Source organism: Ascaphus truei, chromosome 4 (assembly GCF_040206685.1).
Source record: "Ascaphus truei isolate aAscTru1 chromosome 4, aAscTru1.hap1, whole genome shotgun sequence".
Lineage (NCBI taxonomy): Eukaryota > Metazoa > Chordata > Amphibia > Anura > Ascaphidae > Ascaphus > Ascaphus truei.
The window spans coordinates 124,539,304-124,556,803 of NC_134486.1; the positions used below are offsets into that span (position 1 = coordinate 124,539,304).

The 17,500-nt window shown below is 45.4% G+C and overlaps 1 protein-coding gene across 3 annotated transcripts in view; it reads right to left on the reverse strand.

Annotated features, from left to right (window-relative positions):
• Nucleotides 1–5,677: 5,677 nt before the first annotated feature.
• LOC142493074 (sulfotransferase 6B1-like) overlaps nt 5,678–17,500 on the reverse strand; it is a 31,252-nt gene continuing 19,429 nt past the window's right edge. For all 3 annotated transcript variants that reach the window (XM_075596540.1, XM_075596542.1, XM_075596541.1), the window contains 3 exons: nt 7,381–7,490; nt 6,926–7,015; nt 5,678–5,878 (listed from right to left, as the gene is read on the reverse strand). In XM_075596540.1, coding sequence (XP_075452655.1) covers nt 5,693–5,878; nt 6,926–7,015; nt 7,381–7,490 — 386 coding nt within the window. In that variant the 3' untranslated portion in view covers nt 5,678–5,692. The remainder of the gene's footprint in view (nt 5,879–6,925; nt 7,016–7,380; nt 7,491–17,500) is intronic.

Genomic DNA, 17,500 nt, shown 5'->3' on the forward strand with positions numbered 1-17,500 from the left:
CACTGCCACACTGTCCCACCCCCTCAGTGACCTTTGGGAACGCTTCTAAGCACCTAACACTCACTGCTCACACTGCCTCTTACAAACACCCCCCTCCACCACCACCCCCCCAACCTCATGCACCCCCTCCACCACCACCCCCCTCAACCTCATGCACCCCCCTCCACCACCACCCCCCCAACCTCATGCACCCCCCTCCACCACCACCCCCCCAACCTCATGCACCCCCCTCCACCACCCCCCCCCAACCTCATGCACCCCCCTCCACCACCACCCCCTCACCCTCATGCACCCCCCTCCACCACCACCCCCCCAACCTCATGCACCCCCCTCCACCACCACCCCCCTCCACCACCACCCCCCCAACCTCATGCACCCCCCTCAACCTCATGCACCCCCCTCCACCACCACCCGAACGCACGCCATAGCTCTCCCGCTACTGCAGCCCATCACCCCCCCTCACCCAAACATACAAGGGATGCTCCATCACCCCCCTCACCCCAACACAAAACTCACGCTGCCGACCATCCAACGCACGATGCTGCTCCGGAGCCCCTCACCCTCTATCCGTCCCCCCCCATCACGTGCGCCGCCCTGCACCGGCTCCGGACGGGAAGCGCGGCCCTCCTACCCCAGCCTCTCCCTTACCTCCTCGGCGCTACTTCCCGCTCAGGTAATAAGTCACTGCGCCTCGCGCCTCAGGCCCACCCGCGCAGCCTCGCGCCTCAGGCCCACCCGCGCAACCTCGCGCCTCAGGCCCACCCGCGCAGCCTCGCGCCTCAGGCCCACCCGCGCAGCCTCGCGTCTCAGGCCCACACAGGGCACTTCCTGCACGCGCCTCACTCAGCCAGACGGCACATCGGGGGACCAAGCGAGCGCGAGTAACGGGGAACGGGGGGGGGGGTGAGCGCGAGTCACGGGGAACGGGGGGGGGGGGGAGCGCGAGTCACGGCTAACGGGGGGGGGTGGAGTCACGGGGAATGGGGGGGGGGGGCACCAGCAGCACCAGCAGAACCAGCAGGGGAGGGGGGGGACATGCACATACATTAATTATGACAATACATATGCCCACTGCTCTCCACCCCCCCCACACTCCCCTTCCCCCCCCGCTCCCCTTTCCCCCCCCCGCTCCCCTTTCCCCCCCCGCTCCCCTTTCCCCCCCGCTCCCCTTTCCCCCCCCCCCCGCTCCCCTTTCCCCCCCCGCTCCCCATTCCCCCCCGCTCCCCTTCCCCCCACCGCTCCCCTTCCCCCCCCGCTCCCCTTTCCCCCCCCCGCTCCCTTTCCCCCCCCCGCTCCCCTACCCCCCCTCCCACCCCCTACCTCCCCCCCCGCTCCCATCCCACCCCCTCCCACCCCCTACCCCCCCACCCCCTACCCCCCCCTTCCCACCCTCCCATCCCCTTCCACCCCTCCCACCCCTTCCCCCCCTCCTCCACCCCTTCCCCCCCTCCTCCACTTCCCCCCCTCCTCCACCCCTTCCACCCCTTCCCCCCCTCCTCCACTTCCCCCCTTCCTCCACCCCTTCCCCCCCTCCTCCACCCCTTCCCACCACCCTTCGCCTTCCTGCCCGCCTTCCTGCCTCCCCGCCTCTGCTTTCGCGCCCACCCACCTCTGCCTTTCACCCGCCCTTACTCCGCCCGCCTCTGCCTTTCACCCGCGCCCTTACTCCGCCCGACTCTGCCTTTCACCCACCGCCTCACAGCCGCTGCATGCACTCAACAGACACCCGCCACACTCGACACATACCTGCCGCCACACACACCTGCTGCCTCCCGCCTCTACGCACCGACATCACTGACCCACCGCCTCACACCCTAGCAGGACCCCCACTCACAGACAGCACTCACAATCCACGCGCCCACCTGCCGCCTCACACCCTAGCAGGACCCCCACTCACAGACAGCACTCACAACCCACGCGCCACCCGCCGCCTCACACCCTAGCAGGACCCTCACTCACAGACAGCACTCACAACCCACGCGCCACCCGCCGCCTCACACCCTAGCAGGACCCACACTCACAGACAGCACTCACAACCCACGCCACCCGCCGCCTCACACCCTAGCAGGACACACGCCTCACATTTTTACATCTCTTATGTCACCAAAATATACATTGTACTGTGGTGTGTTTACAATAAAACATTTTTAAACAACATCGTATTACATTTTATTCCATCTTTCTTTTCAATATTATTATCCAACCTTTACAACAAATACTCACCTATTGTTCCACGATTTATAAATAATACTACCTATTACGCATTTACATCCCGGGCAACGCCGGGTCTCTCAGCTAGTTAGTCTATAAAAATGCAGCTCGAATAGCAATAAATTGAGAACGCTTCAATAGACCAACCTGTCCTGTGTCTTTCTTGGCGTTCTCCCAGACGTCTGCAAGTTCGTGATAGCGGGAACAAAACAATAGCAGTGCCAGTGGTAAAAATCTCCCAAACCCCTTCAACGAGGATCACCGTCTGCCGAGGTGCTGGAAACCTCACTTATAACCTCTCACACATAGTTGTTTTTTTTTTTCATTTAACTGTGATTGTGCCGATTGGGGTAGTATTGCACAGATACTCCATTTTACTTCAATGTTCACTCTATCATCACTATTGCAGCTTAATGAATGATACCCATTGAGAGGTAATATTCAATAACTGAAACATTGACTGCTTTAGGTGTGAGACTGCTACACAATGTGTTGATTCTCTAAAAGAAAACATGTTCAATTGAATGCTAAATTGAGCCAGTCTAAATATGCTTTCCCTGGTTTCAGTGTATCAAAATAGTTTGCTCCATGTGATTTGGGAATGGTGATATGCAGCAATGAGAAGGGTTACTCAATGCATCAATTATGGCATTATAGGTGCATTTCAAGTTTAATGCATACCTTTTTCTTTTAAATGGAGTGAGAAGTACTGTAGTGCCCACGGTTATTCTTACACAAACCAGTGGCAATCACCAAAAAGACCCAGGTACATGCTGGATAAATGCCTTCAACTTGCCTTAAACTAGACCCAGCATTTCTGCATTGATTAATGGCACATCAGATTAACAGCGGGGGTCCCTGGCAGTCCCATCACAGAATGGGACTGCCAGGGACCCCTGCTGTGTTAATCCTATGGGTCATTAGTCAATGCAGAAATCCATAACATTGCCTTAAACTAGCCAGGTTACACCCAGCACATACCCAGAATGTAACCGGACTAGTTTAAGGCAAGCGTTAGAATACTTGTGGTCTCGTCTGTAGGAGCTGAACTGTATTAATTTCAGCTCACCTGATTCCAGAAATATTTTATCAAGGGAGGAGCCAGCTTTCCTGGGGGCCCAGGACTAGAGTCCCGCAGGGCCAGGGTTTTTGAGTGTAAGGAATCGGGGAGCGCGTCCTCCGCGGCATACTCCCACCTTACCTGCTGCCTCACGCAATCCCACTGTCCATACAGTGCGCGCTCACGGAAGAGCTTTGTGGACGTTGCGGAGTCTGGCTCCGCCCCGCAGTTATGGTACGACGTTGTCACGTGGCGTGAACACGTGACGCGTGTGTACCGCTACCCAGCTGTGTGTCAACACTCTCTTCACACTCACCTGTCTCCTGCACCGCTCTACCTATCTCTGTCTCTGCTGAGGCCGCACCTCTACTCCTCCCCTCTCTCTCATTGGTCCTGTATTCCTATATGTGCTCAGCTGTGCCACTTGCACTTTGGCTGAGCATAGTTCCTTGTAGCGTTGTTCTCCCACTTCCTGGTTCCTTGTCTTTCCTTGTTCTGTGTTCCATTGCTTTGATTTCCAAATTGATCTCCTGTGTACCAACCCGGCTTGACCCTTGGACTCCGCACTGCTGGCTTACCAACCCTGGCTTACCACTGACCTTCCGCATCTCTCCAAACCTGACCACGGCTTATGGACCTCAACTATTCTACTGGCTCTACCCCTGACCACGGCTATCGGACTCTGACTATTCTACTGGCTCCTACCTCTAACTTCGGCAAGTATCAAGACTAATCTAAACTCTCCAATCCTGACCGGCTGTCGGTCCATCCACTCTCCAGATGTGCCCCCTTGGCTGTGGTTCGCGTTTCTACCCATTTCCACCTCAGTACCGGGGTCCCACCTTGTTTGTGGTGAGCACAGCATTACATTGAGAGAGGGGGGAGGTATCTGCTCACCGGTCGGATGTAAGTAAGTATTCGAAGGTCTCCTTCGGTATTATTTTTTTGAAGAACCATCTATTAAATGAATGTGTGTGATGATTTGGCAGTGAAAAAGTAACATTAAAATCCTGAGTTGTCTCACTGAGGCTAGAAATGTGTTACTTTATGTAATGTATGTTTTCTCAACTCTAAAGGAATAGAATTGAAACCTCTCTTAATGAGAGGATATCATAAAAAGTTAATTATTTTATTATATGTGACTAAAAGTGAATCCATGTAAATCCTTAAGGACATACTTTCTGTTCAGAGGACACTGTACAAATGTTGTGTAAACACATTATTTCATGTGCTAATAAAGTTATAAAGTGTTTTCTGTAGATCACTGCTTGGGGTCAAAGTTATCCTCTAGACGAGAGCCATCCAGAGGACACTGATATCTGTTATTGGGCGGCCAGCCCAATCAAAACGGAAGTGGAGGCCCCTGTACTCTATTTCTGGCATACAGGGCCTGGCGATCACATGACCCTGAAAGATCTGCTTACACTCCGGTACCGCCAAACCCCCAGCACAAAAAAAAAGATTGAAAAAGGTCTCCTGGTGTTAGAGAAATATAAGTTATTTACACTTTCTCTGCGTTAAAGTACATATTGGGAAAGATACAGCCACAATTCCATATCTTTTAGATCCCACCTCCAATGCTTCATAGTCGCCATCCACTCCCTGAAACCTTCATCATACTTCCACTAAGCTACCCCTCTGTAAACCTTATATGCCTCTTAAATTGTATCCAAATATTTAAAAAGTTCTGATCAATTCTGCGTAGTCTTCTCCCCCACTACACTTACTAAAACCACAAATGCCTCCAACCAATTCCCAAATATCTTGGGTACCTGCTTCTTCTCTTTCTCATCCTTACTATTGCCTGTTTTCACCACCTTCAACAACTCCTAATACCCTGGCAACAAAGTCCATATCTCAACATATTCCCCCGCCCACATTTTCACCTTAGTCGCTTGCAGCCAATGAAAACCCAGCAGACTCATCAGATACAAGTATCCTTCCTTAAAACTATGATCTGACAACACAGTATCCCCAGCCGTCTACTCCACTAGCGTAACCTGCCCCTCAGATTGCCCACCCCCTGACCCTGCACCACTGGCAACACTAGCCGCCACTGCTGCCCTCGTCCCGCTATCTTCCCCCTTTCCATTCAACCCCTCTAGAACTGGACACCCTTCAGCCCTGGCTCCTGATACCTCGGTATGGGAACTGCTCCCTTGTGGGTTCTTTTGCTGTATGTATATTTTTTATGTATTGTACTACCACTGTTTTTGTGGAATTAAACCATAACATTACTGAGTTCTGTCTTTGTCGATAAAGAAATCTTACTTCTGGGGGAATCGTTTTTTTTTTCTGATACACACACAACGTTTATTCTTGTTCTTCTTTTAGTGCAGAGAGAGCGCTCTGGTTACATTGCGGTTATCCAATAAAGTGTGGTAGCAAATTGTTCACATTTTTTAATATTTCCAATTACTTTTATTTTGAACAGATTTGGCAAAAGCAAAAAAAAAAAAAAACAGAAGCTACAAACGTACCTTTACCACTGATAAAGTGTGGAAAAAACTCATCCCAGGAATCGAAGGTTGGAAACATTGGGTTTGTTTTATAGAAATGAAAATATGACACTGCTGTGTCTTTTGGGTTTCGAAGAACAACTAATATCTGTTAAAGCATGGAAAAAAAGAAAACACACCAGATATTATCCAAAAGCAAATTGCTACAAGAATACATCATGTTACTGTAGCATCAAAACCAATACTAGATGTGGGCGAAACTGTCAAAATCCATTTCCCGGATTTTCATGGCCTGTCTATTCAAACTCCGTTCCGCTGTGCAAAATCTGTCGACGGCTTGTTCCAGTTTAAATTCGTGCGGATTAATCCAAAACCACCAGTGGATACAATCAGCAATTCACGGGTGGATTTTAAAATTCCAATCCGCAGACTCAGGCCTGAATCTGCGGATTGGATTTTTAAAATCCAAGCAGAAGATTGCTATATCCGCAGACTAGATTCTAAAAATGCACAGCAGATTGTAGAATCTGTGGATTGGACTGTCCGTGATATAAAAAAAAAAAAAATCCAGAAAAGACGAATCACCCTTTTTAAGACTGATTCGTGGAAATCCGTGGACCAAAGGAACCGGCCAATCCAAGGCAGATCCAAATACACAAAAAAAAATTCCCCTCTAACCAATATCACTGACCCTTATATCAGAATTGCATTCAGGGATATAAAAAAAAAAAAACAAGTATTCATTTTGTTGCATTTATTTAAAAAAAAAACTTGTGTGTCCAATGTCTGAATGATCTAAACAACTGAGGAGCACAATAAGAATCAACAAACAATCAGTGTGTTGTGATCACACAAAAATGTAAATGTTTGAATATACAGTAGTAAAAAAATTGCCGAAAATAAATATTCTCTAGGTGCCAGATTCACCATCATTGATTACATTGAAAACAGACTGAGTATCAAAAGGAGCACTGATGTGGTCATTAGTCATTATTTAGTCCATGTTTCAGTCCATAACTGGACCTTTCCCAAGATTAAAAAAAACCATCCACTTACAGAACAAAATATTGGATATATAAATAACTATTGATTACATCACTGTTCAGAAAAACATATAAGACCACCATAAATCATTTAAATATTAGGGTAACACTTTTTTTTTCTTCATATATACCTCAAAATATTAAGGATTTACCTTGGCTTTATTTTTAAAAGCAGACTTGGGGATTCTATCAAGTTGCACATGTGTTCCTATAATCCTCGGTGAAGCTAATGTGTTGATGCTCTGTAAACATAACAAAAATACAAAAGTTTCTTACTGGACAGTTAAAGGGCAGGGTGGAATGTATTGTCCATTAGAGACTGTGATGGCAGATACAATAGATATCGTTAAAGAAAAGGTTAGACCTCTTTTTTTTTTTTTTTAGAAAGAAAATAAGTACAGACATGGACACATTGAAACATTTGACTAATTTATATTCTTTAGAAACATGAAAGTGGAGATTTTGTCATGATTTGTCCTTTTCAATCATGTTTCCACTACCCAAAGCCTGAGTCCTCCCTCAGCACTTTAATTGTGTAAGTTTCTGCTCAACACAACAGGACCATGTTTAGTAAACAGTGAGGCAAACCACAAATTTTAATACAAACCTCAAAATTGTCAGGACTTCCAAATTCCAGAACTGGAACAAATGGTGGTGGCTGTTTATTGTGTATGGTATATACCATGTCTTGCAAGAGCTGGAAAGTCCAGTTTGTTCCTGCAGAAAAAGAAGCTTTTAAAGCAGCAATATTATGAATTACACTAAAGTTGACCTGTCTGTAAATAGGGTTTACCTTGGTTCCTCTATCCTTTGTATTGTTATAAAGTAAATAGGTCTACATACCATGCCCCCCTTATAAAGGGACAATGTCTCTAAATTTTGCCAAGAGAAAACATATCCCAAGGTATAGTACTCCCTGTGAGAGTGGACTGTAGAAGAGATAGTTGGCGGTTATTATGACTTCAACCACTGGTCAGCTCCTCAGACAGCTGACTAGCCCAATCATGGGAACCCCAGAAAGGGGACTGAGATGGGAAAGCAGTGAATTCTATTCTGCTTCCTAGTTATTCTTACTTGATTTTTTTGCATTGAATATATTTTTAGAAAATGTTATAATTAATATTTAAAACACAAGGTAATGTTTGGTAAAAAAAAAACCAAACCAATATAAACAAATGTTACTGTTGTCTGAGTGATATGCTTACCAAAAAAAACTTTTTTGCCAATGCAACATTTTAAAAACAATTCTATTTATTTATTTATTTATAAAATATTTTACCAGGAAGTAATACATTGAGAGTTACCTCTCCTTTTCAAGTATGTCTTGGGCACAGAGATAAGACAAATAATACATGGTTACAAATACAGTTACATAAATGAACATACATTATATAAGACATTGCATGCACAGTTAAAGAAAATATATATTATGGGCGTATGAAACAGTTACAGACCAGATTAAAATGTGAGACAGCCTTAGATTTGAAAGAACTTAAACTGGTGGTGGATGTGAGAGTCTCTGGTAGGTTGTTCCAGTTTTGGGGTGCACTGTAAGAGAAGGAGGAATGCCCGGATACTTTGTTTAGCCTTGGGAGCATGAACAGTCTTTTGGAGTCTGATCTCAGGTGATAAGTGCTGCATGTGGTAGGGGTGAGGAGCTTGTTCAGATAGCTGGGTAGCTTCCACATAAAGAATTTAAAGGCAAGACAGGAAAGGTGAACTTTGCGCCTAGACTCTAGTGATGACCAATCTAGTTCTTTAAGCATTTCGCAGTGATGTGTGTTGTAGTTGCATTGGAGAACAAAACGACAAATTGAATTGTAGAGGGTGTCAAGTTTGCTAAGGTGGGTTTGAGGTGCCGAGCCATATATTATGTCTCCATAGTCAATAATTGGCATTAGCATCTGCTGTGCGATACTTTACGCTTTCTGACCAGGAGACTTAGGGAGGATTTGTTCCTGTAAAGTACCCCTAGTTTGGCATAGGTCTTGGTTGTCAGAGTATCAATGTGCATTCCGAATGTTAAGTGGGAGTCAAACCATAAGCCCAGGTATTTAAAAATAGTAACATGGGTTAGGGTGGAGTTAGCGTTGGTTCTATTCAGGAGCTCAGTCGCTGGAAGCTTTAAAAATTTAGTCTTGGTCCCAAATACCATTGTTACAGTCTTGTCAGTGTTTAAAAACAGTTTGTTTTGGGAAATCCAGTTTTCAAGTCTCAAAAAGTCAAACTGAAGTATGTGTTGAAGGTCAGAGAGGCTATGGCTGTGTGCATATAGGATTCTCATCTGCATCCATGTGTATTGAGGCTTCCTTACAAGCTGTGGGAAGATCATTAATGAACACTGAGAAGAGTAGGGGCCCCAGAACAGAGCCTTGCGGGACACCACAGGTGATATCCAGGGGGTTGGAGTTAGAGCCTGAGATGGACACATGTTGGGATCTTCCTGATAGGTAGGACGGAAACCAGTTTAAAGCATGCTTCCCTATTCCAGTGCTCTGGAGTTTGTTAAGCAGGATAGCATGATCAACTGTATCAAAAGCCTTTGCAAAATCTAGGAATACTGCACCAGTGAGTTGTCCCCGTTCCATTCCACACTGGATTTCCTTGCAAACTTTTAGCAGGGTAGTTACGGTGTAGTGTTTGGGACGAAAGCTAGAGTGGAATTGGCTAGGGAAATTTGTCTTGGTATAGTAATCGCTTAATTGGGAGTGGACACATTTTTCCATGACCTGTAGTTTGAGACAGTGTTTTTGTCCCCACGTTTGAAGACTCTGGCAGTTTTCCAGGTCTTAGGGATATGGCCTGCAGACAGGATAGAGTTGACTATGGAAGCAATTGGTTTGGCAATGGCTGGGGCACCAAGTCATAGGAACCTAGATTGTAGTAAGTCAGGTCCGCATTGGCTGCTTAGTTTTAGTTTGAGGAGCGCTTGAGTAATCTCCTCTTCAGATACTGGGCCAAATTGAAAATTGTGGGCAGTGTTGGGAGGGGGTGGGGCTATGTGGGTACTCCCAGGATGAGATTCAGGTTTGTGGATTGGGCTGCGTTTTGCTAATAAGTTAGTGGCACACCCCACAAAGTAATCATTGAATGCATTTGCAATGTCAGTGGGGTTTGTCAGAGTAATATCCCCCTTAGTGATATTACTAGGTCATTGATGGTTAGGAGGCTAGAATATATTGTTGTGCCTTGTTTGCCTTGTGCACATGTTCCGCAGGCATCTGTAGTGATTGAGATCCTTGGTAGTGCCAGTTACTTTGTAGCTTTTCCACAAGGTATCCCTGAGCTTATAGAGTGCAATAAGGTCAGTTGTAACCCATGGAAGGTGGGCCCCCCGTACCCTTATTTTGCGTTTATATTATATATATTATATTATATAGGCTAAAGCAGTAAGATTCCGGGCATTACTGAAATCCCTGCCCTCTGATTGGTTAGAATTCCGGGCATTATTCATTCAGTAATGCCCGGAGGTTTTGGCACCCTTCCAACTCACCTTTCAGAGATGCAGGGGGAGCGTGGCATCTCTCTTCCTCTCCTCTCACAGCACACAGGCTCTCTCACACAGCACATGCAATCACTCTCACACAGGCTCTCTCACACAGCACATGCAGGCACTCTCACACAGTACATGCAGGCTCTCACACACAGCACATACAGGCTCTCTCACACAGCCCATGCAGGCTCTCTCACACAGTACATGCAGGCTCTCACACACAGCACATACAGGCTCTCTCACACAGCACATACAGGCTCTCTCACACACAGCACATGTAGGCTCTCTCACTCTCCCCCCCTCCCTCTCCCTCTCCCCCTCCCTCCCGTGCTATTGATGTCAGAAGCTGGCGGGTCCCAAATAGTAACTTTGCTACTTGCAACAAAGAAATATTTCTTCCACCACTTTCATAGCTTTTGCTGTGGTTATTTTTATCTGTTTTTTTTAGTTTGTCGTTAAAATCACTGTCACCCCCACTTCTCTTCCCATTCTCCTCTTCACCCACCTATCCCCCTCCCCTCTTCTCCCCCCCACTTCTCTTCCCTTAACCCCCGCAACACCTCCCCTCTTCTCCACCCCACTTCTCATCCCTTTCCCCCCTCATCACCTCCACCTACCCGTCACCTCTCCCCCTCACCTCTGCCCCTCCCCTCTCCCTCCTCACCTCTCCCCCTCACCTCTCCCCCCTACTTCTCTCCCCCCTCCTTTTCTCTCCTCGCGCTCGCTCCCCTCTCACCTCGTCCCCCCCCTCACCTCGATCCCACCATCACCTCGATTCCCCCATCACCTCGCTCCCCTGTCACCTCGCTCCCCCCTCACCCCCTTCCTCAATCCTCACTCACCTGTCTCTTCTCCCCCACCCTTGCCTCTACTCCTCCCTTGCCTCCTCACCTCTCTTTTCCCCCCCTCACCTCTCCTCCCCCTTTTACCTCACCTCGCTTCCCCCCCTCACCTCTTCTCCCCCCCTCACCTCTCCTCCCCCCTACCTCCATTCTCCCACCCATCACCTCTCCTTCCCCCTCAACTCTCATCCCCCCCTCACCTCTCCTCCCCCCCTCACCTCTCTTCTCCCCTCCACCTCTCTCCCCTCTCATTTGCTACTTAACTTCTTTTTCTTACACAGGTGCATGAGCGTAGTTCTGAGTTATATATCTTTACAAAAGTGTCTATTTTTTTTAATGAAAAAAGCCTACATTTAGCCTATAATATTAATAATCCCCTCAGAACAGGGAATTACTGGCCAATAATGCCCTGGCTGGGTTAAAGTCCATCGGCTTCGCCTCAGGCCTTCAACTCTTCCAGCCAGGGCATTATTGTCCAGTAATGCCCTGTTCTTCGGGGATTATTACTTAAATAATGTTAAAGAAAAACGTTAAGGAATTTATTTTTACCTTGCCTGTTGCTGATGGTCAGAGTAATATAGCACAAACACACACACACACGGGAATTTAAGGCATCGCAGTGCTATCCCGCGTTAACCCTCTATCCCTCTATCTACTCCTTCCTGCTGCTGGGGATCTACCCTAAGCCTGAACCAAGTCACACACCTGATATCACCCATGCAGCCTGCCATCTCATCCCCTGTAAATGGTGTTAACCTTCTGATTTAATACTGATTAACATTAAAACTCATCCCACAAGTTAAGCATCCCAACAGCTTGCACTCATGGTTAGTGTCCCACACTCAGCCACTCCTACCACCCACTGTGGCCAAGCACTGCCATACAGTACTTATTCCCTCACCTACTGTCTCTGTAAGTCTCCCACCATACCTCTTAGATTGTAAGCTCTTCGGGGCAGGGATTTCCTTTCCTTTCCTACTGTCTGATTTTGCTGCACTTATTGTATCATTTTAATTCCCTGTACTGTATTCTTTGTGAAGCGCTGAGTACACTTTTGGCGCTATATAAATAAAGACATACAATACAATACAATACAATACAACCGCCATTGACTTCTATTGCAGTTAATGCCAGATGTTACCCTACATCAGCACTTGATGAATCTCTCCCTGAGACTTTGAAGTTAGAAAGCAAATCTTTGATACTCTTGCTTAAAAAAGGAAAGTTTAACCATTATGATACCAGAGGCAGTGACTATGTCAGAAAACATGATTGGACTGCAGTCTGCTTGATGCATATTTTGGATGCATCCAAGGGCTAAAAGTAGCAAACAAGTGACTAATTAAACATGATATCAACAGATATTAAGTGAACATTGGTGCAAAGCTTGTTGAAAAGATTTAAACAAAACCCTTTTGATTTTAAATGAATGTTGGTACTATTAGTTTGTATTTTTTTTTCTTAAGTAGTGGTCATTTTTAATTTTTACACCTCCCTAGCACCATCCAGGGCTAGAGTCCTGCAGGAATGCACCGGAATACTGTTCCAGTACTTACAGCTGCGGCACACTTTATTCTAACAAATCACCGGTTTGTCCCTGGCATGTTCCTGGAATGCCACGCTGTTCACCCGGAGCATGCCGCGGTCCCAGCCAGGGGTCATGCCCGGCTGATGCGCGGTTGATGTGTTAATTGATAATGGTTCAGTATTTACTAGGCTGCAATGCATCGCGTGTCCGCCAGATGGCATAAATTCATGAATTGTAATGCAGTATATATATATATATATATATATATATATATATATATATATATATATATATATACTGTATAACAACAACCCCTATAACCCCTAACATACAGTACTATACACATACAGTACTGTATACTGTATATGCACATCAATGATACTATAGGCCGGCGGGGGCGAGATGTGTTTGCAGCAGAGAGAGAACCGCTGTTCTCTCTGCGCAAACATCGGCACATTAAAAATTATTTAAAATACATTTTTATTCATAGTGTAGATGTGCAGGGGGTCTCCGGAGCTGAACCGCGTTGGTTTCAGGTCCGTGGACCCCCTGCTTCCCGAGATACAGCCCCCTTTATGAGGTGCCGGTATCCCTCTGCATTTAAATGTCCCGATCACGTGACCGCGGCATGTAAACCAAGCAGAGGGATACCGGAACCCCCTAAAGGGGCCTGTATCTCGGGAAGCAGGGGGTCCCCGGACCTAAAACCACAGCGGTTCAGCTCCGGTGACCCTCTGCACATCTACACTATGAATAATACACACATCTACACTATTTATATAAATAAACACTCATTCCTTACCTTTGCGGCTATGTGCTATGGTAACGAAGCAGCATGACTGTATGTTTAATAATATTGTACAGTGAGCAGGGGGTTCCCTGAGTCAAAACTCAGGGGACCCCCTGCTCCTGCACAATATTATTAAACATACAGAAATGCTGCTTCATTACCATAGCTGATAGCCGCTAAGGCAATGAAGGGGTTAACCCACCGTGCCCGATTTATTGTGGGTAGCGGGGGTGGGTGAAGGGGGTATTTGGCCCTTGGTGTGAGTTTAGGACTTGCAGGGGGGTTGCGGGTGCACTTAACCCCTTCACTGCCGTAGCAGTTAATACCGCTACGGTCATGAAGGGGTAAACCCCTCCCGCTACTCCCCCGCAAGCCCTAAACAACCACCATTGGGGCTAATACCCCCTTCACCCACCCCCGCTACCCACAATAAAAAAAATTCACACACAGCAGCCGCCCAAAAAATAAATAAATAAATCTAAATAAATAAATACATGAATATAAATAAATACATTTAAAATACATTTTTATTCATAGTGTAGATGTGCAGGGGGTATCCGGAGCTGAACCACGTTGGTTTCAGGTCCAGGGACCCCCTGCTCCCTGAGATACAGTCCCCTTTATGAGGTGACGGGAACTCCATCCCTACTCTGATTGGCTCTAGTATACCATGTGACAGAGGCTTGGGGGGAGAAAGGATGTGACGTCATTGAAAGCTTGTCACATGGTACTAGAGCCAATCAGAGCGTGGGAACAACTCTGATTGGCTGTAGTACGTCACATCCTTTTTCCCCCCAAGCCTCTGTCACATGGTATACTAGAGCCAATCAGAGTAGGGATGGAGTTCCCACGCTCTGATTGGCTACCATACCATGTGAGGGCGGCCATGTGTCTTTTCATGACGTCATCTTAAAGGCAATTGAAGCAAAGCCATTCTGATTGGCTGTGCTTTCATTGCCTTTAAGTGACGTCATCATTTTTATTTTTATCGGCCAAAACACATGGTTTTCACGGCCCAATCAGCGCCGTGGGAACCATATGACGAAAATGTGACATCATAGGCCTTTAAAAGCCTATGTCATCTCATTTTGAAGCCAGACGCCGCGGAGGAAGGACCTCCGGAGAAGAAAGAAGACCAGGGCGTGGCCGAAGATGGAAAGAAGACCCCGTCCCGCCTGGAAGAAGATAGAAGAAAGAAGAATACAGATGAAGATGAAGATGGATTACAAATAGAAGACCCGTGGATTGATTTGGAATTTTAGTGTAATGTTTATTATTTTATGGTTTTTTATTTTATGGGTTCCTGTGCCTGGTGGATTGGTTCGTGAGTAAGCTGCGCAACGGGAGTCGGTGGGGGCAAGTAATGGTAAGTGAACTAAAGAAATGTATTTTATTTAACTTGTTAATTTTTTTAAAAGCTTTTTTAACATGTGTATTTTTTTTTTGTGGTATATCATTTTCTTGCCACTGTATGTATGTATATATGTCTAGAGAGATATATACATACTGGGTAAGAAATGATGTTGTTTTAAAAGCTTTCTTTCATGTGTTTTAAAATAATTTGTCTATGCTGCTATGCTTTATTGTGTGTTTAAAGTATTTTAAAATTAGAAAGATGTAATTGTTGATATTGTATGCGTGTGTTCAGGGCTAGCATTGGTTTTAAAGTTTATATTCCGGTTGGTACTTATATTTTTTCACATGCTGAATTGTTCTGCTCGAGGTGTGAATTAGTTAATTGTTTCATTGTTCGGGATGGACTGTCAATTGTTTAGGGATGTAAATAATGATTGCTAATTGATTTTTGTTTACTTGATTGGTTAAAATAGTTGACTTGTTTGGAGGTACTGTACCGTATTTGTATTTAGCTTGCAATGATATTGTTCACATTCACTTGCAGAATGAATATGGTGCATAGATTTTATGCATCATTTATACAATGTAAATGCAATGTATTGATTGGAATGTGAGGTTTTTCATTGACATTTGATGATTTAGATTGTAAGATCAGTTAGGATTATTAAAGGAAATTTATTGTAATGTAGTGTGTCTGTATGGAGAAGTGTTATTTGTAGCACAGTATGGTTTTGATAACCCTTCTACATTTACTTGTATATTGGTTCATCGTGTGTGTGTGTGTATATATATATATATATATATATATATATATATATCAAAAAATAAATAGATGATACCGTTCTGTGGCTAACGAAATGCTTTTATTTGTGCGAGCTTTCGAGATACACTGATCTCTTCTTCCGGCGATGTTACAATGAATGAAGCAAAAGGTATACTTAAAAACAGTGTCTCTTGGAATGTTATCTGTGCTGTTCCTTCCCCCGGTGTGGATGTGTTTTATGACTAGAGGTGTCAAAAGGTTACTGAAAGCAAGTGAAGAAAGAGTGTGTATGTGTATCAGTGTGAATAAAAATGAATGGAGAGCCCACAGTATATACAGTGCTTTACACAAGGTGTGTGTGGAGTGGAGTGGATATAAATGGTGTGGGTGGGTGTGGAAATGTGAGAGTTTGTAGCACAACTAAAAGTGTGTGTGGATACTTAGTGGTCCCTATTGGTGTGTAGGGATGGAAGAACAAGGAGTATTAGTATGTGTGAGAGACAGCTGTGTGTGCATACATATACATATAGCACCGTATGTACAGACATGGCCTTTAGCGCTCATGGGACGAGAGTTCACTAGTTTCAGTAATGACTCATAAAATTTCGATCTCTGTTTAGGCCACTGCTAAGTGTCCCGAACAGTTGCATAAATTTGTATTCATGCAACCGTCTCTCTTTCGGGGTTTTAAGATTACCTTTGAGTATGGCAACCCTCAGATCGTTCATCTTATGGCCAGAGTCAGAGAAATGTTCGCCAACAGGACTGTCTCTTGTACCGCGTGTGATGCTGTGGCGATGCAGGTTCATTCTCTTGTTTAGCCCCTTAGTTCATTCTCTTGTTTACCTCATGCACATGATGAGGTACACGACATTGCTGGAAGACGCAGGTTTTGCATCTTGGGTCCTGGCATGGTTTTGTCCCGCATTCAGTTGTACTGCTGAATACTTTACTCCTCACCATAATATTCTTGAGATTATGGGGTTGTCTGTATGATAATAAGGGTGCTTCAGGGAAGACCTGTTGCAGTCTTGTATCTTCCTGGAGGATGGGTTGTAGTTTCCTGGCGATCTTGCGTAGGGCTCCTAGGTGTGGGTTATATGTGACCACCAAAGGTACCCTGTCGCTTGTCTCCTTCTGTTTGTATTCAAGGAGATCACTTCTTGGTATTCTGGTAGCTTTGTGAATTTGCTGGTCTACAATTCTGTGGTTATATCCACGGTTTATAAAGTCTGATCTCAAGGCTTTAATCCGCTGGTCTCTGTCTGCTGTGTCGGAGCATATCCGGTTGTATCGTATGGCTTGACTATAGATGGTTGCATGTTTGGTGTGTGTCATTGTAACATCACCGGAAGAAGAGATCAGTATATCTCGAAAGCTCGCAACAGAACGGTATCATCTATTTATTTTTTGATTATTGAAGCTCGGCTAACACGGTACTGATACCTCTACATGTGTATATATATATATATACTGTATATATAGTTGCATGATGAAGCAACTGTACAAATTCATGGGTGAAGGGTGGGTATCGGGCCAGTGTGGCTTAACCCCTTAATTACCTTTGCGGTTATTATCCGATAAGGTATTTAAGGGGTTAATTGATATCTGAATGTAATTGCAATGTATTGGCTTTGTTTTGGCAATGTATTTTGTGGACAAGACAAGAATGTTGCTTGCGATGGAGACTTCTTCTTGATGAGGTCAGTAGCACTTTATTATTTATTTGAATATGCTAGTTAATATTTTTAATAATGGGCAATTAATCTATTATCCATATCTGGATAATAGTTATTTTGCACTTTATTGTACTGTAGGTGTTGGGGGGGGGGGGGGGTGTATGTATTGAATGTATAGGCCAGGTTTATTTTTTTTACATTCAGGGTTTGTTCCGTGGTTCCGCGTGAGACCTCTGGAGACCATATTTCCTCGGGTATCTCATGGGTACCAGGCTG